This window comes from Pteropus medius, unplaced genomic scaffold (genome assembly GCF_902729225.1).
Source record: "Pteropus medius unplaced genomic scaffold, Ma_sr-lr_union100, whole genome shotgun sequence".
NCBI lineage: Eukaryota > Metazoa > Chordata > Mammalia > Chiroptera > Pteropodidae > Pteropus > Pteropus medius.
Window position 1 is genome coordinate 2,408,269 of NW_024349227.1, and position 24,880 is coordinate 2,433,148.

At 51.2% G+C, this 24,880-nt stretch overlaps 1 protein-coding gene across 18 annotated transcripts in view; it reads left to right on the top strand.

Moving 5' to 3' along the window:
* Window positions 1-18,365, top strand: part of PLEKHA6 (pleckstrin homology domain containing A6) — a 134,802-nt gene extending 116,437 nt beyond the window's left edge. For all 18 annotated transcript variants that reach the window (XM_039881819.1, XM_039881817.1, XM_039881822.1 and 15 more), the window contains 14 exons: window positions 302-370; window positions 1,604-1,684; window positions 1,961-2,110; window positions 2,934-3,029; window positions 4,732-4,843; window positions 5,468-5,607; window positions 7,957-8,086; window positions 8,283-8,389; window positions 9,216-9,392; window positions 10,351-10,518; window positions 10,595-10,728; window positions 11,235-11,380; window positions 15,638-15,761; window positions 16,434-18,365. In XM_039881819.1, the coding sequence (XP_039737753.1) occupies window positions 302-370; window positions 1,604-1,684; window positions 1,961-2,110; window positions 2,934-3,029; window positions 4,732-4,843; window positions 5,468-5,607; window positions 7,957-8,086; window positions 8,283-8,389; window positions 9,216-9,392; window positions 10,351-10,518; window positions 10,595-10,728; window positions 11,235-11,380; window positions 15,638-15,753 (1,626 nt within the window). In that variant the 3' untranslated portion in view covers window positions 15,754-15,761; window positions 16,434-18,365. The remainder of the gene's footprint in view (window positions 1-301; window positions 371-1,603; window positions 1,685-1,960; window positions 2,111-2,933; window positions 3,030-4,731; window positions 4,844-5,467; window positions 5,608-7,956; window positions 8,087-8,282; window positions 8,390-9,215; window positions 9,393-10,350; window positions 10,519-10,594; window positions 10,729-11,234; window positions 11,381-15,637; window positions 15,762-16,433) is intronic.
* The last annotated feature ends 6,515 nt before the right edge of the window (window positions 18,366-24,880 follow it).

Below are 24,880 nucleotides of genomic sequence, written 5' to 3' on the forward strand. Positions count from 1 at the left end.
CCTGGAGTCCTTCTCGGCAGTAGATCCTAGAGCTTAGGGAAGAAGAGGTACATGGCATGAGCTGCGCAGCATCTCTATCTCCAGAATCAGCCTAGGACAGTTAGGATGGAGCCTAGATTGGGCCATCCCAGTCTTCCCACCCAGGGGATGAAGAATTAGCTCAGCTCAGGGCCCTGGAGCAGAAGCTATCAGGAGTGATGCACCGTGGTCTCTGGCAAAAATAGAGCAAGAGTTGTCAGCTTTCCTGCCCCCACGTGGCCTTCTGTCGTCGGCTGCAGTAACCGGCCTCATGTTCCTGCAGGTCCCTCCATACCCAGAAGTGTTCCGGGACAGCCTGCACACCTACAAGTTAAACGAGCAAGCTACAGATGTAAGAGCAGCTCTCCCGCTCCCTCTGTCCACTCCGGCCCCTCCCGCCGTTGTCTTCATCTCCAAGTTCCTCCTCAAGGCTTCTCTTCCATCCCTCTCTCTCCTTCTTATGGCTCTTCATACGCTGGATTTGTGTCCTCACTCGCTGCAAAGACAGCATCCCTCCTGTGCCTCCTCATTCCCCTTTTCTCATTCTTCCCACGTACTCACCCCTGCCTCCCACGCTGGCTGTGTTTCCCCACTGAGGTCTAGTCCCCTCTTGTCTGCAGCACTGGGATCTGCTTGTCACAGGAACACAGACTTTGTTAAAAGGTCGGTCGGTCAGTCCACTTTGTGCCCAGCACGGCGTAGTCCCTAGCTAACTGGAAAGAACATGACCGTATTCCCGCCCTTACGGAGCTTCAGGATAGTGGCAGATGGCCGGGGGCAGTAGGTGGCAGCATATGATTCATATACTGAATGGCCCCAGTAACAGGTTCTGTAGGAGTGAGGAGCAGTGAGACCATGTGGGCTGGTGGGTCAGGGACGAAACAGGTAGCATGTGAGAGCTGGCCTTGAACTAAAAGGCCCAGCGGGTAAGATCTGGCTCAGTGGGAAGGAGCCACGGGGTATTTTAGGAATGGCACGAATAAAGGTGTGCACACAGGAAAGCATAAATCTTTCCAGAAAAGTTTGGCCTGAGCTGCCTCCTCCCCTTCACCACTGGCCTGGGGGACGCTCCATACAAGCAAGGACCAGACCTCTGAGGGACTCTGGTGTTAGCATCCTGAGACCCTGGAGGGAGGAAGGGAGAACAGGTCCTGTGAGACTGGAGAACCCAGTTTACATTGCTCACTGATTTTCTGAGACTCTTGTTCTGACACCCTGCCTACCCGCCGCGCCCATACCCACCTGGGAGGCCAGGCCATATTCTGTCTCCAACCCTCACGACTTGGAAGCTGTAGGAGGACAGGACTTACTGTTTGGCTCTCAGCCCATGCTTCCCTCAAGCTGACTCACTTCCTCAGAGAATAAACATACCTCCCCTCCCAGGGGGTACAGGAAGGTAAAGACCATCTTCCTGTTTCCAGGAGTCTCCAAGGTCAAGGTGAAGAGCCAGGGTTCCTCAGCAGGGGAATGGAGGCGGTATCCAGAGGCTAGGCCCTGCCCGCCCAAGTCTCAGGTTCCCATCGAACTGTGTCCTTCACCCCCTTCTCTCTCCCTCCATGCCCCCCCTACTCCCTTGGGACCCCAGAAGCTGCTGGGCAAATTGTGTGAGCAGAACAAGGTGGTGAGGGAGCAGGACCGGCTGGTGCAGCAGCTCCGAGCTGAGAAGGTGAGAGCCAAAGGGTGGCCTTGGGCGGGGGCACGTCGGGGGCTGGTGTGGACAAGGCCTGGGCTGCTATCTCCACCCCGACCAAACTGACAGTGCTCTGCCTTCCCTGAACTTCTGCCTGCCCTGAATCAGACCTGCCGAAGCTCTCCTGGAGAAGCTTAGGCAGAGTGAGGACAAGCTACCTGGTTGAACCTCTGGGGCTCAGGCCTGTGCTGCTAATAGTCCCAGAGAGGAGATCTCGGGGCTGCTCATAGCTGCCCCGCTGCCTTTCTTCAGGAGAGCCTGGAAAGTGCCTTGATGGGGACCCACCAGGAACTGGAGATGTTTGGAAGCCAGCCCGCCTACCCCGAGAAGCTGCTGCACAAGAAGGAGTCGCTGCAGAACCAGCTCATCAACATCCGAGTGGAGCTGTCTCAGGCGACCACGGTAACCTACCTGCCTGCATACGGGTCTGCATCCGGGGGAGAGCCGCCCCACCAGGTGGTGCTCTCCTATTCCCCATTCTCCTTGGAGGGCCAGAGCAGGATGCTCCTCTGGAAGGGGCACAAACGAAGACTTTAACACTTGGGAATAGGCAGCCAGTATGCCAGCCTGCTCGGGCCATAGCGTCCACCAAGAACACTGGCGAATTTCCCACCAACTATACACGCACCAGGGTTTGTTCAGGACAGCATGAAGTCGGGTCACTTATTTCCTCAGCTGTTCTAATACCTTTGCTGCCCACCTCTGTCCTCTGCCCTGGAGACCCAGGATGTTGGCAGTAATGCCGCTGTCCTGGTCATTTCCTGGTGGGCACAGGGCAGACATTACAGTACCGAGTACCTTAGTAATAGCTCGAGGGACCGCAGCAAAAGCCCCAGGAAGATGTGGCCCCGAAAGGAGGTCAGGCTCTAAGCTCTAGAGAGCAAACACCTTCCCCCCGGCTCCTTTCCTTCTGTCCTCCACTTTCAATCGCCCCGAGCAGGAGGCTGAGGGAAGAATGTCACCTGCTCTGGCTTATCCACATGTCTGGAGAAGATGCTGTTTTCTCTTTAATTTGGTTTGCAGAAGGATGGGCTGTGGCATCTCTTATAAGACTAGTGTTTGGCTGTCCCCAGAATGTCGCAGCCCTGGGCACCCTCCTCCTGGCCTGCTGGTCCTCTTCCCAGACCTGCCAGACCTTAGGCTCCATGGCCCCAGGCCATGTGGCAGGGTGAGGAGGAATCTAGGTGATGAGATGGCAGCTCTCTCAGTAAACCCTCCCCCACAGGCCCTGACGAGCAGCACCGTGGAGTATGAGAACCTGGAGTCAGAGGTCTCTGCTCTGCACGATGACCTCTGGGAGCAGCTCAATCTGGACATTCAGGTGAAGAGGGCCCTGGGCAGGCCGAGGTTGGCATGTGCTTTGAGTCTTCCCTTTTCCTTTTTGTTCAAAAGCGACCAAAGTGGCTTCATTTCTTGCTTTAGAAATTTCAGAGACTTAAGACGAGGAGTTGGTTCTAAGACAAAAGACAAGGTTCAGGGCCACTTAAAGCAGACTCTAAATTTCAGGCTGAAGATAATATGGGATTCTTCACTTCGATCAAATCATAGGGGATGGAGTCAAGCAGAAGCCTGGGAACTTAGGTTAGGCGTCAGGCGTTTTATGACTGAAAGGATTTAACAAACCCATAAATATAAACATAAGAGAAATATGAGTCTCTCTCATGATGTCAGAAGAGTAGGCAGTTCGGCAGCGATCCGCTTGGAAATTTTCGGATAGGAAGAGGCTTTCCTTTCTAGGGCTGGTGAGAAACACCGCACCTGGAGGCAGGTGTCTGGATACGTTGACCTTGGGGCAGCTTGTTCTTTTCTTCCCTCTGTCTTTTCTCTACCCAGGCTCTGCCTCTTCTCTACCTGGCTTCGCAATCCCTATCTCTTTGATGCAGTTAAAACTCTGGTTTCCCATATTTTCTTATTTCCCTCTGGATAACAAAACTTACCACCCCAGCCTTGCAGCTGGTTAGGTAGGGTGAGGTGAAGGCCCTCCTGGCCCAGAGCACCCAAATGCCACCAAGTCCTGTGGGCAAGCCTCGCTTTCAACATGCATGTTTTTTTAGGAGGTACAGTAGTGTCGTGGTCAAGAGCACCAGCTCTGGGAACAAACAGACCCAGATTCAGATGGTGGTTACACGACTTACTAACAGATGGTCAGGCACGAGTCCCTCCGTCTCTGAAGTGGGGACAGCTGCTGCCCTTGCCTCATAGAGTTGTACAGCCAAAATGGGTTAGTATATGCAAAGCACTTAGCGCAGTGCTGGGTACAGGGGAAGGGTGCTAAATAAGTGGTAGCTATTGTTTTTCAAAGAGTGGACGCTGTAACTGAATATAGTTCATGAGTATTTAGGCATAGGTTGGGTGCGGGTGTTACAAAAGGGCTGTTTGGATATGAAGAAAAACAGGAAACTAGATGCTGGAAAATAGGCTACCATAAATGTCCACCATAGAGGCCTTTGCTCCAAGACCACCCTGGTCTCCCCTGGGGGTCTCCGAGGGGCAGGCCCTCACTCTCTCTCCCTAAAGGGACTCTTTACTGTGATGACAGAGCCCTCTTCTCTGGCAATTCAGACCTCTGTATTATAGATGCTGAAGAGACAGAGGCTGCCTGTGAAAAAGATGAATGTGCTAGAGTAGTGTGTGTGTATGCATGTGCGTGCGTGCGTGCATGCATGGGTTGGAGGGATATGTGTGTGTGTGCACTAGAGGGATGTGTGTGTATATATATGTGTGTGCTAGAGGGGATTGTGTGTATGTGTGTGTGTGTGTGTGCGCTGCCCTGGAGGAGATATGTGTGTGCTGAAGGAATGTGTGTGTACTGGAGGGATGTGTGTATGTGTGTGTGTTCTGGAGGGGTTGTGTGTGTATATGTGTGTGTGCTGGACAGATGTGTATGTGTGCTAGAGGGATGTTTGTATGTGTGCATGCACATGTGTACACAAGGCTCCTGCCTACTGCTGATCCAAGGGATGCAGAAGGCTGGGATGCTCCTCAACGGCCACTTCTTTTGACCTGCTCTGTGGATATTTCAGAATGAGGTGCTCAACAGGCAAATCCAGAAGGAGATCTGGAGGATCCAGGACGTGATGGAGGGGCTCAGGAAGAATAACCCGTCTCGGGGCACAGATACAGCCAAGCACAGAGGTAGGCGCCTCCCGCCAGCCTTGGGGCTTCTGGCCTCACCAGAAATGCTCCAGTGTCCCTGGCCCCTGTCCCACACCTGCCAGCTCACACTTCTCCAGGCCCTTACAGTGTGCTCAGAGCCAGTTAGGGCCTTCTCAGGGCTCCAGAAGCTTTCCCGGGCCCTGGGATGGTAGGTAGGGCTCCCTTATCCCTACCCTCAACCCAAGAGTAGACCAGATATACCACTCAGAGATGATATTGACCCTGATACCCTAGACTCCTCCCCAGAAAAGGTCAAAGAGCACCTGGGCCTCCCTGGCCCCTAAGCCCATGGGCCCCTTGGTAGTCTAAGACCACTACCTTAGTGTCTTCCTTCAGCCGTGGAACCTTGGGCTAGCTTCCTCTGACATCTCGGGGGCAACAGTGTCATTTCCTTCCATCATCTTCCCCTGTCCAGCATACCTCTTCGGCCTGTGACTCAGCCCCTACAAGAAGTACCTTTGATGGGCCCACGTGGCCCTGAGGCACTAAATCTTCCCTTCCACATGTCCGGGTCCTCCCCTGCGTCCTCCCCCTCGGAGCCCATCCACACTCATGGTCACATACCACCTCAGCCTTCATCTCTCTCCTCTTGTTTTCCCTAAGGAGGACTTGGCCCCTCGGCCACCTACAGCTCCAACAGCCCTGCCAGCCCTCTCAGCTCCGCCAGCCTCACCAGTCCCCTGAGCCCCTTTTCACTGGTGTCTGGCTCTCAGGGGTCCCCTACCAAGCCTGGGTCCAATGAGGTAAGCTGAGAAAATGGAGTAGAAGGTAGGTGGGGAAGGGAGGACCAGGTCTTCATCTGCCTGAAACTACACAAATTCTGTGCCATCTCTTCCCCAGTGGCCTCCAGTCCTAGTGCTTTAGTGGCCTGTCTAAGGTAGCCATTCTCACATCAGTCTGGTGACCTTCCCCCCAGATTTCTCCTTTACCTGCTCTCATCTCCCTCTGCCTTCTCCAGCGTCCTTTAGGGAAGTCTCTTCTGGAACATCAGGATGGTTAGCAAAGATACCAAACACTTCACAGGAATTTAAATCCAGGATTGTTCCAGGGGATAAGAAGATTGAGGGCTTGTGTGGGGAGCAGTTTCATAGTCAGTCAATCAGCAAGTGTTTACTAAGACTCTACTGTGGGCAAGGGATGGTGGTGTCCTCTCAGAAAGACACCGCACCTGCCCAAGACTTTCGTTCAGGGAGCCCAATGTCCAATGGGGACCAAGACCGATTCACAGTAGCCGCAGGAATGTGGCGCTGTGTGTCTCAATACCGAACCACGTGGTTCAGACCGTAATGCTCTGATGTTCCAGAGAGAGGGTGGGACTTGAACTGGGCCATGAAGCACTGGGACAGGTACAGGAACAAGGCATCGCAGGCAGGAGAGGTGTTGGAAGCACAGGTACAGGGGTGGGAATGTGTCCAGTACGATGGGGAGGCAAAGAGGAGAGAGCTTTGGAGGAGAACTGGGGAGCGATGCGGAGTGGTGCGCAGGTGGGGGCTCAGCGGAGGAGAGCCTGGAACGCCAGGCAGAGAGCTAGGTCTGCAGGTAGAGCTCTGTCCCGACCATGGGTGGGTGTTCAGTGATCCAGGGCCCACTGGGTCTCAGCATTGCCATCTGCCTCCTGCTAACGCTCTTTTCTCCTGCTCTCACAGTGACCGATCTCGCTCCTAATGCTCTGGCTTCTCTCTGCCTCAGGAGCCCGGCCCGCCACGGCCTCCCCTCCCCAAAGCCTACGTGCCCCTGGAGTCTCCTCCCACTGTGCCTCCACTCCCTAGCGAGAGCCGCTTCTGGCCATACCCCAACTCCCCTTCCTGGCACCGCAGTGGCGAGACAGCCAGGGGTCAGGTACCCAGCACCCTTGGGTCCTGGAGGGCAGGGGTGGAGGGAGTGGGACAAAAGTCCAGGTGAGAGGGCAAGGCAGGACACTGAGTCATTTCCCCATTCCAATATTAATTTTCCCTCACCTCAATTTCTGCTGGGCCCTCTGCCCAGTCAGACTCTGGGCTAAAGAAAGACTTGAGATACACAGGCCCTTTCCACTTTTGCTCTCCTTGGACAATGGGGAAATGAGTTGCTGCCCTACCCTGTGCCAGGTTCCTGGGCAGCCCCCCACCATAGGTGACGGTATGACCCACTCCCTACCAGCATGACCAGACAATGGGAACTGAGGGATCCCCCCACAGACACACACTGGTACTATTCCAATCCTTGCTCTTGTCCACCCCAGACCTCAATCCTCCCATGCTCGCTCTCTGTCTCTTCCTTGCCTGTGTTCTCTCTAAGCCTACTAGCCCCTGGACTATAAGGATACAGGCCCCTTTCTCCCCTGTTCTGGCCCCTTCTCTCACCTAGATCCCAGCCAAGATCCAGGAGAGATGTGCAGTTAGGTTTGGAAGAGGCTGCATCATGAGTAGACATAGTCTCGTGCCTGAAATTGGGAAACCCACATTCTCACCTCGGTTCAGCTACTGGTATATGCATAACCCTGAGGGTCTGCCGAGAGAGGTGGACAGAACAAGTAACAGCACCTCTGTTTTATAGGCAAAGGAAGTTGGTAGGACCTCCCCATGCTCTCTAGCTGGGCTAGAGTGGAGGTTTCTGACCTCTGGCTTAGGCTTCTTTCTCTGTGCCTCTCACCGGGACTTAGATTCTTCAGCTGTATAATTGAGGAGATGGTGCAGATGATGGCTGAGGTCCCTTCTAGTCTCATGATTCTGTGAGCCACAAGCTAAGTGCCCGTTTCCTGTCCCCAGAATCCTGGTACCAAAGCTCCCCTGGTTCTTTTGCTCCGGTCTTGGGCAGGATCCTGGCAGAATCCTTAGAGACCCTTGGCCTTGTAGCCCCCTCCCCTCTGGCTCATAGCAAATTTGTGCTTCTTGGAGGGGCTGGCTGGAGGTTTGAGCCCTCATTCTCCAAGATGACCTTACATTTGCCAGCCTTATGCCTCCCTGCCCACCTTCCAGCTGACACACATAGAGTGTCCCTGTCCCATGTTTTCAAGGGTTTGTGCTCCAACTTTTGCTAACCCAAGAAACATCACCAGGGACCCAATTCCTGGCAGTCACTCCAGTGTCAAACATCTTGTCCTTTCTTCCCAGCCCAAGGCAAGCTATGAGCAAAGCAAGAAAGAGCCCCACCAGACATCACTCCTGGACACCTCTAGAGACATCAGCCTTGTGCCCACCAGGAAAGAGGTGGAGGCAGAGAAGCAGGCAGCTCTCAACAAAGGTACCGCTGTCCCTTCCTTCCTAGAGGTAAAGCTAAGGGTCAGAGAGGAGCCTGGGGTGCGCGCTCACACCCAAGGAGAGTACTTATCCCCAAAGCCTTTCATCTCTGCAGTGTGTGAGCCTGAGCCTCTCTGAGAAGCAGGCTCCCCTGTCTCTCTGCCTTCCTCTCTCCCACTGGCTGCCCTTTCTTCCTGCAGTTGGCATTGTGCCCCCACGGACAAAGTCACCCACCGATGAAGAAGTGACTCCATCAAGGGTAGTGAGGAGGCATGCCAACGGGCTCCCCAATGGACTCTCCTCCCGGGTGAGTATTCTCCTGCAGGCTTCGAGAGCTCAGGCAGGCTGAGCCAGGCCGGAAGCTGAGGGGCCTCTGTGTGTCCACCTATCTGTCACTACTGTTCAAGAAACCCAGGGCTGGAGGAGGAGGCAGAATGAGCAGGAGGAGGGCAACAGCCCCACGGGAAGAGGCGTTCTTCTTTAGGCAGGCATGTCGAGGGACGAGGAAGATGTGCATAACAAAAATGAAAGAATATTTAACCAGTGGTCAGAGCCCAATGTGCTGGCCCAAGGCAGTGTATTAATGACCTGGGGCTGCTAGGAAATTAACAAAATGCCACCAATGTGGTGGCTTAACACAGCAGAAGTTTATTCTCTCACAGTCCTGGAGGCCAGAAGTCTGAAATCGAGGTGCCAACAGAGTTGCTTCCTTCGGGAGGCTGGGGGTGAACCCACTCACGGCCCTCTCCCGGCTTCTGGTCGCTGCTGACAGACAGTCCTCGGCATCTCTGGCTGGTAGACACAGCACTCCACTCTCTGCCTCCACCTGCACATCACCCCACCCTGTGTGCCTTCTCGTCTCCCGTGAGAACACCCATTACTGGTTTCAGGGCCCACTCTAATCAGGATGATCTCATCTTGAGATCCATAACAATTATATCTGCAAAGACCCTATTTCCAAATAAGATCACATTCACAGGTGCTGGGAGTCAGGACTTGGACATGTATTTGGGGGCCACTATTAGACCCACTATAAGGAGGCTTCCCAGAGAAGGGAAGTTGAAAGGATTAAAGAGGATGGAAAAGTTGGTGGGAAGCTATGGCTGCTGTCACAGCCCCGTCTCCCACTGCAGCAGGAGCGCCCCAAGAGTGCTATATTTCCGGGCGAGGGCAAGGTCAAGATGAGCGTGGAGGAGCAGATTGACCGCATGCGGCGGCACCAGAGTGGCTCCATGAAGGAGAAGCGGAGGAGCCTGCAGCTCCCAGCCAGCCCAGCCCCTGACCCCGGCCCCCGGCCCGCCTACAAAGTGGTAAGTGGTAACGTCCTCCCAGCCCCCCACAGGCGTGGCCTGGCATCTGCTGGCACTGCCCACTCCCAGAGTGGCCAGGCTGGGCCAGAGACATAGGGGGCAGGCTGGGGTTTAGAGAGGAAGGGGGCTGGGGAGGACCCAAGCTGGGCATCTGGGAGAATTGAGCTGGCTTCTCCCTACTTGACAGAAAAGAGCCTGCAACAAGTTTTTCCTTTTTTGTGTTAAAATGAAAAATAATTGATAAAAAGGGTTGCCTTAATTGTTTTAGTTGGCATGAATTGTACAAAATCCAGTTAATAGAGGATAGTACAAAATCCACCATGCAGAAGTAGCTTATACACATTTCTAGAACACTTTCTATGTGCTGGGTATACTGAAGATAATCAATAGTTCAGCATTACATGGGACAATACAATTCACAGCTCCCTTTCACATTATCCCATTTAGTCCTTTCAACAATGTGAGGTTAGGAATTATTATCTCTATTTTAGAGATAGGGAAACAAAGTCACAAGAAATTAAGGGAGTCCTGGGCCACGCAGCCATTAAGCGCAGAGCTCAGAAGCATCTGCCGAATTTTTCTTTCCAGTGAATTTCAGAAATATGGAAAATTATGACTCACAAGTCCTGCCCTCAGAGAGTTTACATTCTAGTTGGTAGACTGGAAATTCTATAATATGAAATGATTAGAGACCAGCGTAAGAACACTAATTCAACTGCCCAAAATATGTGGCACAGGAGTTGAACACAGAGCACAGCAGGATGGGGAAGGACAGGTGCTGACAAGAGTTATTGCTCAGATTTCCCTTCGGGCCGTTGCAGGTGGGCAGGCTCTGGATAAGCAGCATGGAAGCAGTGAGATGGTAGCCAGATTGGGCATGTTGGGAAGGGACAGTGAGGACATAGCATGGTCAGGACTGCCTGGTGGCACCAGTAGCAGTGGACATGCCATCCGCTAGGTGCGTCGTCACCGCAGCATCCATGAAGTGGACATCTCCAACCTAGAGGCGGCCCTTCGGGCAGAGGAGCCTGGTGGGCAGGCGTATGAGACGCCACGGGAGGAAATTGCCCGGCTTCGAAAGATGGAGCTGGAGCCCCAGCACTACGACGTGGACATCAATAAGGAGGTGAGCAGAGTCCAGGGGTGGGGGTGGGGGAGAAGCTCCGAGAGGGATGGAGGCAGTGACCTGGGTCCCTCCACAGCTCTCTACCCCGGACAAAGTCCTCATCCCCGAACGGTACATTGACCTGGAGCCTGACACTCCCCTGAGCCCCGAGGAGTTGAAGGAGAAGCAGAAGAAGGTGGAGAGGATCAAGACGCTCATTGCCAAGTCCAGGTAACAGTTAGGCCAGGTGAACCTCCACTTCTTCTGCCCACCTGGCACCTAGGACACCTGGGGCACTAGTGCTACTGACTCCAGCATCTCAACACATGTCGTTGGGGACCCTGAGCCTCTCCAGCGAGGAGCAAATAGAGGCAGTGGCTCAGGGCAGCGGACTGGGCCCAGCCCTGCAGCCAGGACAATGAAGCTGCCGTTGGCCGTGCAAAAGATCTGCCAAGCTCATGCACGTGCTCTCATCACCAGGTTGCCCCCTGGTGACTTCTTTTCCCCTTCAAGGCTGCCCTAAATGTTTACTTGAACCTTCTAATTCATTTTGAAATGTGTGGGTAGGGGTCCCAACATGTGTTTTGCCAGGTCCCTCTCACCTTTGGGGACAGCCTTGCTGGAGACCAGAGCCTGCACATACACAGCCCCTTGGCCCCCCTGCCAACCTCAGTCCTTCCCCCCCAAGCCAGTTGGACCATCCTGTCCCCCCACCATGTCTGTCTGTGCCTCTTCAGTATGCAGAACGTGGTGCCTGTCGGCGAGGGGGACCTTGTGGACGTGCCCCAGGACTCAGAGAGCCAGCTGCAGGAGCAGGAGAAGCGGATTGAAATCTCCTGTGCCCTGGCGACCGAGGCCTCCCGCAGGGGCCGCATGCTGTCTGGTGAGAGGGGCTGGGCCTCGCTCTGCCAGGGAGACCAGCTGACCATGTGTAGGGGAGGAGGCACGGCGCTGCGAGGGGCCAGGGATAGAGAGGAACAAGGCCAGGGAGATGTCCCTCGAGGTCAGGATGAGCATTTGCTGAGCACCAGGTATTGTGCTAGACTCGGTGGGTGCACAGGCCCAGAGCTGCTGACATGTAGGAGGTCGGAGCCATCATGACCCTATTCTCCGCTACATGGAGGAATGGCCGAGGCCATGCAGAGAGCACAGGGAGCCATTCTATCCGGGCAGGTTGGGAAAAGTACAGAGAAAAGGTGATAAGTGACTTGGTTGGAAATGATAAAAGGATTTCCCAGTTGTAGAGTGGGGGCCAGGTATTCCAGGGTGCGCTTCCGCCTCCCCTTCTTGCTGCACGCGGATAGGCAGCACAAGAGAAGATGGTGCAGGTGACCAAGGAGTGGAGAGCGATACAATGATCACTTTGGCTACTGACCCCAACCCACTTTTTGCTAAGAAAAGATGAGTCTGAGGAACTGAGAACACACTGGTACACTGTGAGGTTAAAGTCAACGGGGGCTTAGGACATCGCCCAGAATCGATGAGAGTATAATTGGCAAGAATGAAATGAATGAGGATGGGAAGAATGAAAGAGATTCTGTATGAACAGGAGCATGAAAGGCAGAGGAAAGACAGTGGTTAAGCCTGGGAGACGAAATATTTCCTCCCCCTCGAGACAAGATGGCTAGGACAGAGAGGGAGAAAGAGAGCGAAGGCTTTGAAGGGCAGTCAAGACGGGTGTCCCAGCAGGTTCTGGGATGCCAGGTTTGTGATGACTTCAGTTGAGAGGCAGAAGCAGGTGTGCCAGCCATGGTTATAACAGCCTGGGCGAGAGTCAGGCAACAAGCAAATAAAGATTGTGGCTCATAGCTCAGCGGAAGGGATGGTGTTAACTATTGGTGATTAAGAGGGCTCGAGTTATGACTCTCTGAGACTCCAGTTTCTCATCTGAAAAATTTGGAAAATTCAAATCAAAATACCTGTCCGATGGTGTGAGAAACAAACCATGTGTGCTAAGCACCTAGCACAGCGCCAGGCACGCAGTAGGTGCTTGATGAATGCCCGCCAGCTGTAGTAGCGGTGGTGTTGGTGATGGTGGTAGTAGTAGTTGAAACAGCAATAGCCGAAATAGAAATAAGAACCATTTGTGTTTTTTCCAGCTATTTTAAATATGAATATTTTCAGAAACCAGGGGGGTTTAGGCTACAATGAAATGGATTTAAGCAAGCCTTGAGGAAGAGCCTACTGGCAGTTAGTGTATAATGAACCTTAGAAGGGTGGCCAGGGAAAGGCCCTGGAGGTATTTCAGAGAGAGGCTGTCAGTGGGCTGGATTTGAGGCAAGAGAAGGGATGGGCTTCAGAGAGCCCCATGCTGCAACCAAAAGGCAGCAGAATCAGTTGGGCTGCAGGGAGGCCTCTGTCAAACCTCCCTGTAGTTTAGCGGTAAAATGAATTGAACTTTCCAAAGATCAAATTCCTTATGCTCTGGGCAAAAAGCAACTTCCTGTTTCAAGGGTTAGAGCATACAGTGTTGTTTTTACTGCTTCCCTCTGCCCCTGCCCCAGCCCCTGGCTCTCTGTACCATAGCTGCCCAGCCAAAGGTTCCGTGAAAACAAAACCCGCCTGGCCTATCAGATTCCCCCTCCGTACGTACCAGCTTACATTTCAGGGTCTGTGCACTGAAAGCATACAGTCATCTGGCTTTTGCCAAAACCCCAACTATTTGAAAAATGGCTGTGGCAGGGCCAGACTTAGCCCACTGTTCCCACCGCCCCTGGCCTATGGCCCAGATTCCCAGAGCTGCAGCTCTGCCAGGCACAGCAAAGACTGGGCACATGAGGCGTGGGTTTAGGTCCATGCTGGGACCTGTGTGTATGGGGATACTGGACACGGGCCAAGAGGACAGTGCAGCGGACACAGGATGTAGAGTTAGTGCCTGAGTGTGAGTGTGTGGTGTGAGCAGTGATGGGAGTCGCAGCGTTTGTCAGCCTGCCCCGTGTATGCAGATGTAGCGATTTTAGATTCGTATGTGTGGCATGAGGTCACATGCAGTGTCTATATTGGTAATGTTTGTGAATACACATGTATTTGTATGTATTCAAGTGTGTGATATGTGAGGGAGGGAATGTTTGAGTCAATATAGGAGTGTGTGTGTGTGCACATGCATGCAAAATGTCTATGAGTGTTGCGTGGAGACCCATTATTAATGAGTACAGGTGGTATTTGATAAGCTGTTGGAGTGTAGATGTCTGTTTATATGGGGGTACAATACAGGGTGGAGGTAGTGTTTATGAATGCGTGTGTTCGTGTGTGGTTGGCATTTTTTGCCGTATGGGATTCTAAAAACTTATTTGTGTTTGGCGCACAATGTATGTATTGCCGTACTTGTGAACATCTACCTGTGTGTGCGGTTCTGGGGAGAGCACAGTCTCATGAATGTGAGTATGGGTGACCCATTATTTGTGCATGCAGATGTGGTACTGTGGACACACATTATAATACCACATCTGTCCAGTATGTACCTGCTGCATATGTGAATTTTAATTATTTCAATGGATGTAGTCCTAATATAATATTTCTCTCCCTTCTTTAAAAGGTTATAGTTAACATAATGAATCTTCTTGTTCTTTCTCCTTTCATATCATTGTAAATATCCTTGTTTTGCTGACCTCTGTGGAAGGGATGCCCACAGGGGCTATAAGGATACGGATCTGTTTATAGCTATAGAAATGTTCTCAAACTGTTAACACTTTTAAAGTTGTTATGTCTACTTTTTTACAAAAGATTTCCTCTCTTTAGTTGTGCCTTTCTTATAGATGTCAATGGGCCTCTCAACTTTTATCTCTCTTTTAATTTTCCTGTTTCTAATCTCCCATGAGTTAGAAACCCAGGCAGTCGACACCTATCAGAATTGTGTATAAATAAGAGTAACTGGACTCCAAAGATCTCTATGAGTAAATTTGAAGAGCTTCACTACATGTCCCTCGTGACATCTCTTTGGCTTCCTTGAGACAATCCTTGCTCAGCTTTTGGGTTTTTGATTGTTTTAGAGGCGGAGATTACCAGATAACCAGCCATCGTGATACGTACGAACACACAAATGTTGTTTGGAAAGCGTTTGTGAACGTATTTGTATGTGAAGTTAGGTGTGCTGGGCCATGTGGAAGTGCACAAACACACATGTGTGTGAGTTGTGTGCAGTGAGTGTAAAGAGGCGGTGTTGCCGGATCCCGGGCACCGTGTCAGTATTGTGTGTGGCAGACACAGCTTCCTGCTTGCGAGCGAGCCCCGTGTCTTCCTATGGGTGTGTGTCCATATGCGATGGGTGCCGCACAGGGCAGGGAAGGTGACGAGGCCCCAGGTAGGGTGGGGAGCAAGGGAGCAGGAAGTTCAATGCCAGGATTCCTCTCTTGGAGGAAACACAGTGTGACCCTGGCTGAGGTCTGGTTCGTCCCTGAGCCCCAGTGAGGAGGACATCCTCTCCCCTCTCCCTCCTGCCTCGTAGCTGTGCTGAGGGTCACCAGGGCCTGGAGACCGCGTAGAGCTGGTGCCTAACACCACGCTCGTCTCATTGTTCACAACATGGAATGATAATGATAATAGAGTAAAATCTCATCAATTCAAAGTCACCACTTTAAAGTTTGTTCAGCGGTGGATGGAAGTTTGCCTTTACTGGATTAATGCGAGAGGTCTTGAGTGATAGTGCGGCACACATTTCTGAACCTTTGAGCCTAAGTTAACAGAACTCGCTTTCAGCCTGTCAGAAGCCTCCGTTTTCATAGTGATCACTTTACTTCAACCTGGTCATAAACGGGGGCCTTCAAGCCTTGGGTTGGTGTGATTTTACTGCACTATTAATCATTATCATAGCAACATCACCGTAGATAAGGTGCCGTCCCCATTCTGTCCGCACCGAAGTGGAGAGGTGTGCGACCCTCCCGTTGCCCAGAGAGGCCGGCCTCGCCCGCAGTCACGCTGGTTCTCAGCAGAGCCTGATTTGGCCAGGTCTCCTCTGGGGCCCCATGCTCTCCTCCACGGCACCCCAGAACCAGGCCGGCTCTGCCTCAGCTTGAACAAGTCCCCAGGCCCAGCTCTCCTCTCTGCTTGCCGCCTGCCCTGCTCCCTGCCCACCCGGAGCAGGGCCTCACCTGCTCACTCCTCACCCACCCCGGTTCACTTCCCTGTTCATTTCTGTTTCCAGTGCAATGTGCCACCCCAAGCCCTCCCACCTCCCCTGCTTCCCCGACTCCACCAGCCAACCCCCTCTCGTCTGAATCCCCACGGGGCGCCGACAGCAGCCATACCATGCGGGTCTGAGCTCTGACGTAAGCACTTTTATACTGTATTTCATCCACCCCAGGGACTGGGACCGCTGCCCTCACCCCCATTGAGCCATGTGCACCCTCTCATTCTGGCATTGCTTCACCCCTCACCCCCAGTGCCACGAGCTGCTCTTTCCCCGCCATCCCTCTGCTTGAGCCCCCAGCATCCCTGTGCAGTGCTAGACGAGGGCTGGCTGGCCAGGCGCTTCTTGGACACTGCAATGCCAATGGGCTTTGCTTCTCCAGAAGCAGACAGGGAACAGAGCTGAGGCCTCCCTTGCCCACTGTCAGGAAGGAACTTCCCTGACACCCCTCTCCTGTCCCTCCTGTCGGCCAAAAAGCCTTCTATCTGTTAAGATACTCATCAGTCCTGCCTCAGGAGCCCCCAGAAGCTACTTCTCCCAGATCACTCCCAGATCTTATTGTAAATTAAAATAACATCGGCATCTATAGCCAAAGGCTGTGTACCTTCCTTACCCCTAGCACACAGCTGCTCAATATCAGGCAAGTGAGAAGCACTTTGACTTTTATTGATTTGTTCCCCTCTCTCAGGGTTGAGGGAGTGGGGCGGGTTTCCAGGTTTTTATAAGAAGAGACTTCTCGCTCCTGGGAGAGACTGTCTAGAGTCTGCTTCTCTGGGTGGCACTTTTCTCACCTGATTTCTCTTTTCTTTAGTGCAAGCCCTGGCTGAGGCCAATGCTGTGAAGCTCCACAGAGCTACCTTCTGAAGCCCTCCTCTGCTCGCCTGAGGTCCCGGCCCCCACCCTGGCCCCAGCCCCTGCGCTCCCATGGGAAAGCTGCAGGGAGCCAGGATGGGGGCCAGGGGCTGCTGCTGAGAGGAGCGTGGATACCCGTCACACTGGGCCCTGCAGCCCTCACTACCCAGGTGGCGGTCCTAGGCCAGGGCCTGAGATGGAGGGGTGAGGAGTACCCTGTCTGATGCCCAAGTCACAGGGAGCCTAGCTGACCCTGGCTGGGCCTGGGATGGCCCTTCTGGAACATTCCCTGATGGAGAAGACATCGTGGTGGGAAAGATGCCCTGGGCGACCTTAGGGTAGAACTAGAGGTGACGAGAAGATGGACAGCCTGCCTCTTCCAGCCCTCCTTGACACGTGGACAGCACCTGCCGTCGTCCCCTCCCCCTAGCAACCCTACCCTACCGCCCCAGCTTTACCCAGGGCTTTGACACATCTCTGTACATGGGTGCCCCTTTGGGGTCCAGTGGAGACTGACCACCCTGCTTGAGCCAAAGAAGCTGATGAGAGATGGGGAGAGGCTCCCTGGCTCCCAGAGGCGACGGTGCTGGCTGTGAATAGAGGGCGGCAGGTCTGTGCAGCGTCTGAGAGGAGGTAGAGAAGGGATAGGGGAGAGGGAGAGATCCAAGGAAAGTGGGAGGGAAAGAAGCAGCAGGATTCATTTGCAAGTAAGACGACAGAAAAGGACAGGAGGGTAGGAGAGGATTGGTTTCCCAAGGTGGAGCCATAGCTTCTTGGTGCCAGGTACAGTGCCCGACCCTCTGCTCTGCCCCTCCCACCTCGTCCCCAGGATCAGTGGGCCTGCTGATGCGATGGCCCCAGGAGGACCCACCAGTGAGCATACCGTGGCTTTCAGCTGAGTGCTTGGCCAGGAGATGTGGGTAGGGAGTGAGAGGCTTGAGTAGGACAGTGTAGGAGACTGATGGCCCTTCGTAGGTCTGAGCCTAGTGTCTGCCTCTCCTATGGGCTTGAGGGCAGAGAGAAGAACCTGTTTTACACAGGGTGTGGTCAGCCTTGGGGCCTTTCCTAACTATTTTCAAGATACTTTGCTTTCCCCCTTTTCCCTGGAATGTGCTGTGGGCCAGCTGAGACTGTGCCCAGGGAGAGGGACTGCAGCCTTAACCTGGGAGGCCAGATTCTAGGACCCTGCCCCACATCCCAGGCATCCCAGAGGAGGACTAGCTGAGGCTTATGGACTCCTAGCTCGGCCCTTGTAATCCATCTACCCGGGGAGGCCAGTGTGGGAGAGGCAGAAGCAAACTCTTTCTTCCTCAGCTCCGCCCACCTGTAGATGAATGTAGGGGAAGGAGGGACTGTGGAGAGGAGGGAGGGGAGAGAGCACCTCTGCGAGCCTCGGCCCCTAGGCTTTCTCTTTGCCAGAGTTGCCCCCAAGACTCCAGCCTGACCTCCAGCGGTCCCAAGATCAACTCTTTTATCTTCCAGCAATTCTTCACTCCTTCATGGCTGGGACAGTCACTGACTGACATGCAAGTAAAGATGACAGTTAATTTATCAAATATCTATCGAGCATCTTCGATGTACCAGGCACGATTCCACGTGCTTAGGATATTCTCCTGCTTATGAGGGGTCACAGACTGGGGGGATTCCACTTGTCTTCACTTCTAGCAGTTTTTTTGAACATGATCCTTGGCTACATCTCCCATCTTTAGCAAAGCTCAAGTACCCAAAACTGTCCTTTCTCCTCTACAGACTGGCAGGTAGGGTTGTCTCTTTCCCCACACCTTTCTCCATCCACAAGACACAGATTTTTTAGGGCCTTTTATGCCTTCCCCTCCCTTTGTCTATCCTTTTTTTTAAGTGATATTTTTAGAAATACATGTGAAGTACCAAGGATTAGTGTCTGCACCTCTGTCACCTGTCCCTCACCTCTTATTTCATAAAGCTGGCCCTTTATGTTGCTTTACATGCCTTAATATATGTTTTATGAAGATTATACATATTATAGATATATATGTAATATATATGTTTGGATGTCTGGTCCTTTCCTAGAACTCCTGCCCAGGCCCACTTTCTCTCCTCTGCTTTCCACACCATTCTGAGCACGTTGCGGCCGTACCCTATGCCTTTGATCCAAAGAAGGGGAGAGAAAGACTTATTTTAAGACAGGTATATTTTACGCTTTTGTTATAAAAGCAAATCTATTTTCAAAGTGTGCAATGTCTGAATGGAATTGGAGAGCGATATGAGGCTGGGGTGGCTGCCCCGAGGTCCGACCCTCCACCTTTCCTCCTTCGCCAGCACCCTCCCTCCTCCCACTCCACAGTCTGCAGAGGATTGCTCCCAGAGCTCAGAGAGCACCTTGCCAGGGCAGGACATTCCCTTGGAAACCCTCGTCTAAGGATTTGATTACACTGTCACTGTCAATTCTTGATGACCCTCTAGGGTTATCGGATGTGAATCCTCTGGAAGGAAATGTTTACAGTGTGTGCCCAAAGTACACCCATGCAGCACCCCACCCCCCCCCCCTGCACACCTCTCCAGCCCAGAAATGCTCCTGGACCACCTGCTTTCATCACCCTGCTGAAAAGGGCAGAGAGTTTAATGGCACCCTGTGCCAAACAGCACCAAGAATGTCAGTCTGGTCCTCGATGGACCCAGGATACAGTGCAAAGGCCAAAGGAAATGGTTTGGGATCCCTGGTCCTTCGGTGCAGATGTGTTCAAGTTCCTTGGACTTCTTACACTCCTTTTCACTCGACTCCTTTCCGGTCCGAGTCACGTCTATGGCATCTGTTTTCCTCTGTGACCTTTCCTCTGGGAGCCGTTGTTAAGGGCCCCGGTACCTTGGTCTGGCATCCAGACTGTGAAGTCAGCTTCTGGGCTGAGGAGGGTTCCCCGGACAATGTAGCATCTCAGCCTTGCCTCCAACAGCCCCAAGGAATTCCTCCAACCACTGCCACGGGGGTGCCAGACTAAGACAGCTCAACCTTCCAAACTGCTTATCAACTGTTGAAGTGGGCGAGGGGCTCTTGCCTTGCACAGATTTGGGCAGGATGAAAATCTTTTGTTCAGATCTGGAATCTTGGGTTTTGGAATTGAGCACAGAACTCCTGGCCATCATTGGAAGCCTGACTTCCCAACTTTGACACTTACTGGCCCCTATTCCCAGCCTAGAGCATCTTGCTATAAATGACTGGGGCCCAGACGGAGGCTCAGGGCTGAGTACCCCACCTGGGGATAGCCCTGGTTACTAATCTAGAGCCTTCCCAATTAGCACATTACCTCCCTGATCAATAACCAAGAGGCTGCAATCAAATATTGCTATTGTCACTTTAAAGATTTTCTGAGGTTGCAAGCTGTGCACATTTGCTCTCCTGCCTTGGCAAGAGGCATGTTCTTGGGACAGGGCTGACTATAGCAAGAGGAAACAAATTCCTTTCCCTTTTAGGCACCGCCCCCTCAACCTGGAAGCTCTTAAAACTAAGGAAAATATGAAATATACATATATATACATATATCTATTTATGCACATATTGGGGCCAATCTGATTTGCTAGTATTAGACAATAAACCATACAAGGAAATGTATGATTTCAGTGTCTTTACTTAGAATAAAAGTGACCTTAGAAGAAGAGTTAAGGTTAGACAAACAAGGAGCATCTCCGTCAGGGGACCAAACAGCAGTAGCAGCCCCTCAGCATCTTTCTAACCAATGAGTCCTCTCCCTGGGGAAGGGGGCATCCTGACTGATAGACGAGGGTCTGGGTCCCCCTCTCAGCAGCATTCTTTTTAGATATAGGTACTGAAGAACCCCTGTGAGCTCTGCATTTGTATCTTGCAAGTTTGTATAAACCCAATACAGGAAATAAAATGAATGGTTTGTATAAGTGGTGTGTCTCTTGCATTCTGTGTCCATGTCCGCCTATGGCTGGCATTGGGGTTCATGGCAATTTATGGGAGTTCTGGGGCCTGAGTAAGAGCAGAGATGGGTTTAAAGTATATGCACCACCACCACCCACAACCCCCTGCCTCAGGCTGCACATCTCAGCCTCCTCCCAGGCAGCAACCCCAGAGTTCTCAGAGTGCCTCCTCCCCATGAATCAGGGGGTGACAGTGTGCTGTCAACACCAGGGTCATCTTTTTGGCCCAGGTGACCCCAGATCAAAGCTTGTCCCAAGATCCTTTATAATACAAGTATCAGATGCTTCAGGCCCTGGAGCCTTCCCCTGGATTTGGTCTCTATGAGACTGAGGGTAGGACTGCAAGAGAAAAAAAAAATAACTCTCAGCCTTTCTTGATTACTACATAATGCCATTTCTGCTTTAGAGTACAAGAAGGTATATGATTGGGGAGGGGGGTTATCAGAAAGGCCACCCAAATTCTTTTCGTTCAGCCTCAATGCTTTGGGCGGCTACTTAGTGATTATCAGTTATTGAGGCTCAATGCGAAAGACTTTATCAGGGCAGCTCAATTTGAAATCTTTCTGTGAAGAGTAAGAGTAAAGAAGCTCTATAAATTCCATGGGATGGGGAGTGAGAGAGAAAGTGAACCCAGGGTCAAGGCATCCCCCATCTAGACTTCTGCAGCATGTCTGGGGAGAGACGGAGCCATTAGTGGTTCAAGGAAGAGGAAAAAATTAAGAGGAGATAGGAAGGCAAGCTTCCTCTAATTCCCGATTTCGCCTTGGTCTAGTTATAATGGCTGATTTTGAATCCTGGATACCTGTCCTTATCCCTAAAGGGCTGGTAGAGTGGGTACAAATAAAGTACTTTTGGGATTTTGTAACACTCCTGGGAGAGCTATAAACCCTGATGTACTTTGTGAATCAGGGACAGTTGCGGCCATAGGCAGGCTCAAAACAGGCCTTTTGGGCTGGGGAGGTGCATTGGAGAACTCATCAAATTCTGGGGCTGGTGCTGGGGCTGGGGCTGGGGCTGGGGCTGTGTCCCTATCTGCAGCCCCGTCTAGGCCAGAGCTCCTGGCTTGGAGAAAAGGTTGAACACGAGAGCACAGAGCACCACTGGGCGTCGCTGTACCCACTAACAAGGGCAGGATCCTCTCCAGGGATGGTGTCCACAGGTCTCCGGCTGCTCCACCTCCTGGCCCAGAGCAGCCCGCCGATCTACGGATTTATGATTGAGCCAGGGTAGGGCTGTAAAAGGGGCACTCAGGAAATGTAAATGAAACAGCATACTAACAACGCTTTTTTAGGAGTGGTGCTCTGTAACTACGTGGTCATTTATTTATTCTTAAAGAGAGGCATATCGATGTCAGGAAGGCAGCCAGGCTTCAGACCCTGCTGCTCCCAGGGAACTGGGGTCACACTGCACCCCTCATCCCTGAGCCTCCAGTGCAGGATTGACCCCCCCACACACACACACATTGCTGAGACCGATGAGAGAGAAGGTGATGTCATGCTCAACTCTTGGCTCTGCTCCTTGCTAGCTGCATGAAGATTGGCACAAGTCCCTAAAATCCTTGAGTCTCAGTTTCTTCATCTGTGAAATGGAGACATTAATACCATCTTACGACACTCTCAAGAAATTCAAATGAGAAAATGGAAGAAAAACACTTTGAAAACTCAAATTCGCTTACAAACGTGAGGAGGTGGTGGCGACGCTGTGTAGGCCCGTCAGCCGCCTCCAGGGGCCTGATGAGGGAAGAAGGAGGATGTTTCCTAAGTCACCCTCTTTGCTGAAAGCCAGGGCCCCTGCCGTTTAGCCCTCTGAGGTGTCCTTTCCCTGTCTACTTCTACTCCTCCAGCCCCAGGGAGAAGTGCCAGGCCTTCCCCATGGTGGCCAGGCTTGGGCTACCATAGGCTGAGAATCAGCCCAGCCTTCTAGGGCCTATGTCCTTCTCCCAGGGGTTACCCCTGTGAACGGGCTCGCTCCAGGAGGGCGGGGGCTGTGGACAACCTCTCTGGGCCCAGTGCTGCCATCAGAGAATATGGCCAGGAGGGCCCAGTTTCAGGAAAGTTCAGTTCTGAGCTCACAGGCAGGCTCCGTGGCTGGAGGGAAAGGCATTCTAAGCTGCTATTTTATACACCTGTAGGAGCAGTTTAGAGATGAGAGTAGAAGTCTTTCATAATAGTATTTAATAGTATACTAATAATAGTAATATAACAATAGTAATTAGTATAACTATATGAGAAGAGTAATGATAATGGCTCATTAAGTATTTACTATGTGCCAGGTAACTTCGTATGTATTTACTCACTAATTCTTGTTATATCTCTATGTCAAAGGTAATTATTATCCAGGAAACTGAGGCACAGAAAGTATAAGTAAAATGTCTACAGTCTCACGGAGCTCTGATGAAGCCCAGGGTGCTCCGACTTGAGAGCCCAACCTCTTAATTAACCAGTGGTTTCAGTGGGGGTGATGTCGCCCCCTAGGGGGAACTTTGGAAATTTTCCGAGGAGCTTAAGGGGGCAAAACTCTTAATGGCATTTAGTGGCTGCAGTGCACAGGGCAGATTTCCACGGTAAATATTTGTCCTCTATTATGCACAACTTTAAAATGTGCAAGTGAACTACACCCACTACCAACCAGTATAAGTCGGTCCTACTGCAATTCACAATAGTACTAAAAAGTTTTTATGAGCTTCTAAGTCTTTTTAAAAGCTTCTAAGTTTTTTGTGGGTTTTTTTTATGTTTCATGAATAACTCAGCAAGTTAGAAGATGGTTATTATAGAGAAGAAACTTAAATGGAATAAAGACATTGTCTCGAATTATTGAATAATCTACTCCATGCACTGTCTATTATAACCTTTCAGCCCTGTATATTTGGTTGAAAACAGTTCTAGTGTAGTAGGGTCTTACTGAATAAGCAAAGAGAGTGACCGTAAATATTTAACACAGGAAATCTGAGACAACCAACCAGTATTAAGAAAAGAAGAAATACAAGGAATCTCATTGGATTTCCTTAATAAATATTTTTAGAAATAATTTTACATTATTGCCATTTTTTATATTTTTAAAGTTTTTGCAGCCCAAGGTTGAACACCTATGTTGTAATGATTACACATGGAAATGTTTTGGGGAATTGCCTGTTGTTTTTTCTATCTTTCTCTGACATTGTCCCAGGGGTTCACATGAAATTGCTTTAAACCACTTATATCACCATTTCTCTTTCCAATCCATCCTCTATTGCCCATTGCCTATGGGGAATACATGATCTCCAAAGCCTTTTAAGATCCTATGGACTAAATCACACCCCAACACGCGATAGCGTTTCAAGACAGAGACCTATGTGTCTGTGATACGCCCACCACCCACTCCATGACACGGGAGCTACATTAGCAATGCGCACAGAAGACCCAGTTCCTTGCGTTCACATCGTGCTTCCTCATTTTCTCCACTTTGCCATCTCTAATTTGCCTTGCTGTGTTATTCCTACTTCAATTAAGGTTATTTCCCTCTTTCTCTTTTTATATGCAAGTATATCTTGTCTGTTATTACTTACCTAACATTAATCTTTATTCTAGTATTTACTCCCTACTACTTTTTTTTTTTTAGATTGCATAATGTCTCTAGTCTTCTATTTCTCTTAAATTTCGAATTTAAGTGGGTGCAAGCAATCTGCCTATTTCATTTACGTTTTCTGGTCTTGCCTGAGCATTTATATATTGAGAGACATTGTGTTTTATTATAAATTATTCTTTCCTCTTCTTTTTTTATGATTAGCTTTATTTGCGTTTTTAAAAATGATGTATGTAGATTGGTCATATCATCTATAAACTTCATTTCAGGATAGAGGGGACATTACAAAGGGGATCCTGGCTCTAATGGGGTTGAGAACCACTGCCCTACGATGGGATAAAGGATGTTAGGAATGATCTTACACTCTTCAGGCCCACAGAGGAAAGAAAGGATGCATCCGAGTCTACACAGCTGGTGAGCAGACTAGAACCAGGCTTCCTCTATAGTCCAGCCCTACCCCAAGTCCAAATTCACTTTCATCTTCCATAGCTCAACCTGACGGTCCAAAGCTGGCCCCCGCTGGGGAAAAAGAGGTCGATGACTTTTGTGTCTAACTCCCCTAGGGGGCTTTTGCCCTGGATTTAACCCAATCTGGCTCTCCCCTGAGACTAGGAGCAACAGGTTTCACTCAGTTGTTTGTCGCCCCCTAGGGTTATAGCACAAAACAAGCGAACTACTTACAAGATGAATTTTGTACTTTTCCAAAGAAACAGATTCCAACTCTTCCATTAAACCCAGCAAAGAACCTAGGTACCTCTAGGTCCCAGTTCTTTAATATTTAGTCCAAATTTTGCGGATGAGAAAGAAGCAGCTGAACTCAACCTCAGGGCTTGGGGTAGGGGATAGAGGGGTCAGGTGGGCGACGCCTCTGGGTGGCCAATGTGTGGAGGGGCAGTGCCTTCTGGGAAAAAAAACAGAAGGGAACCT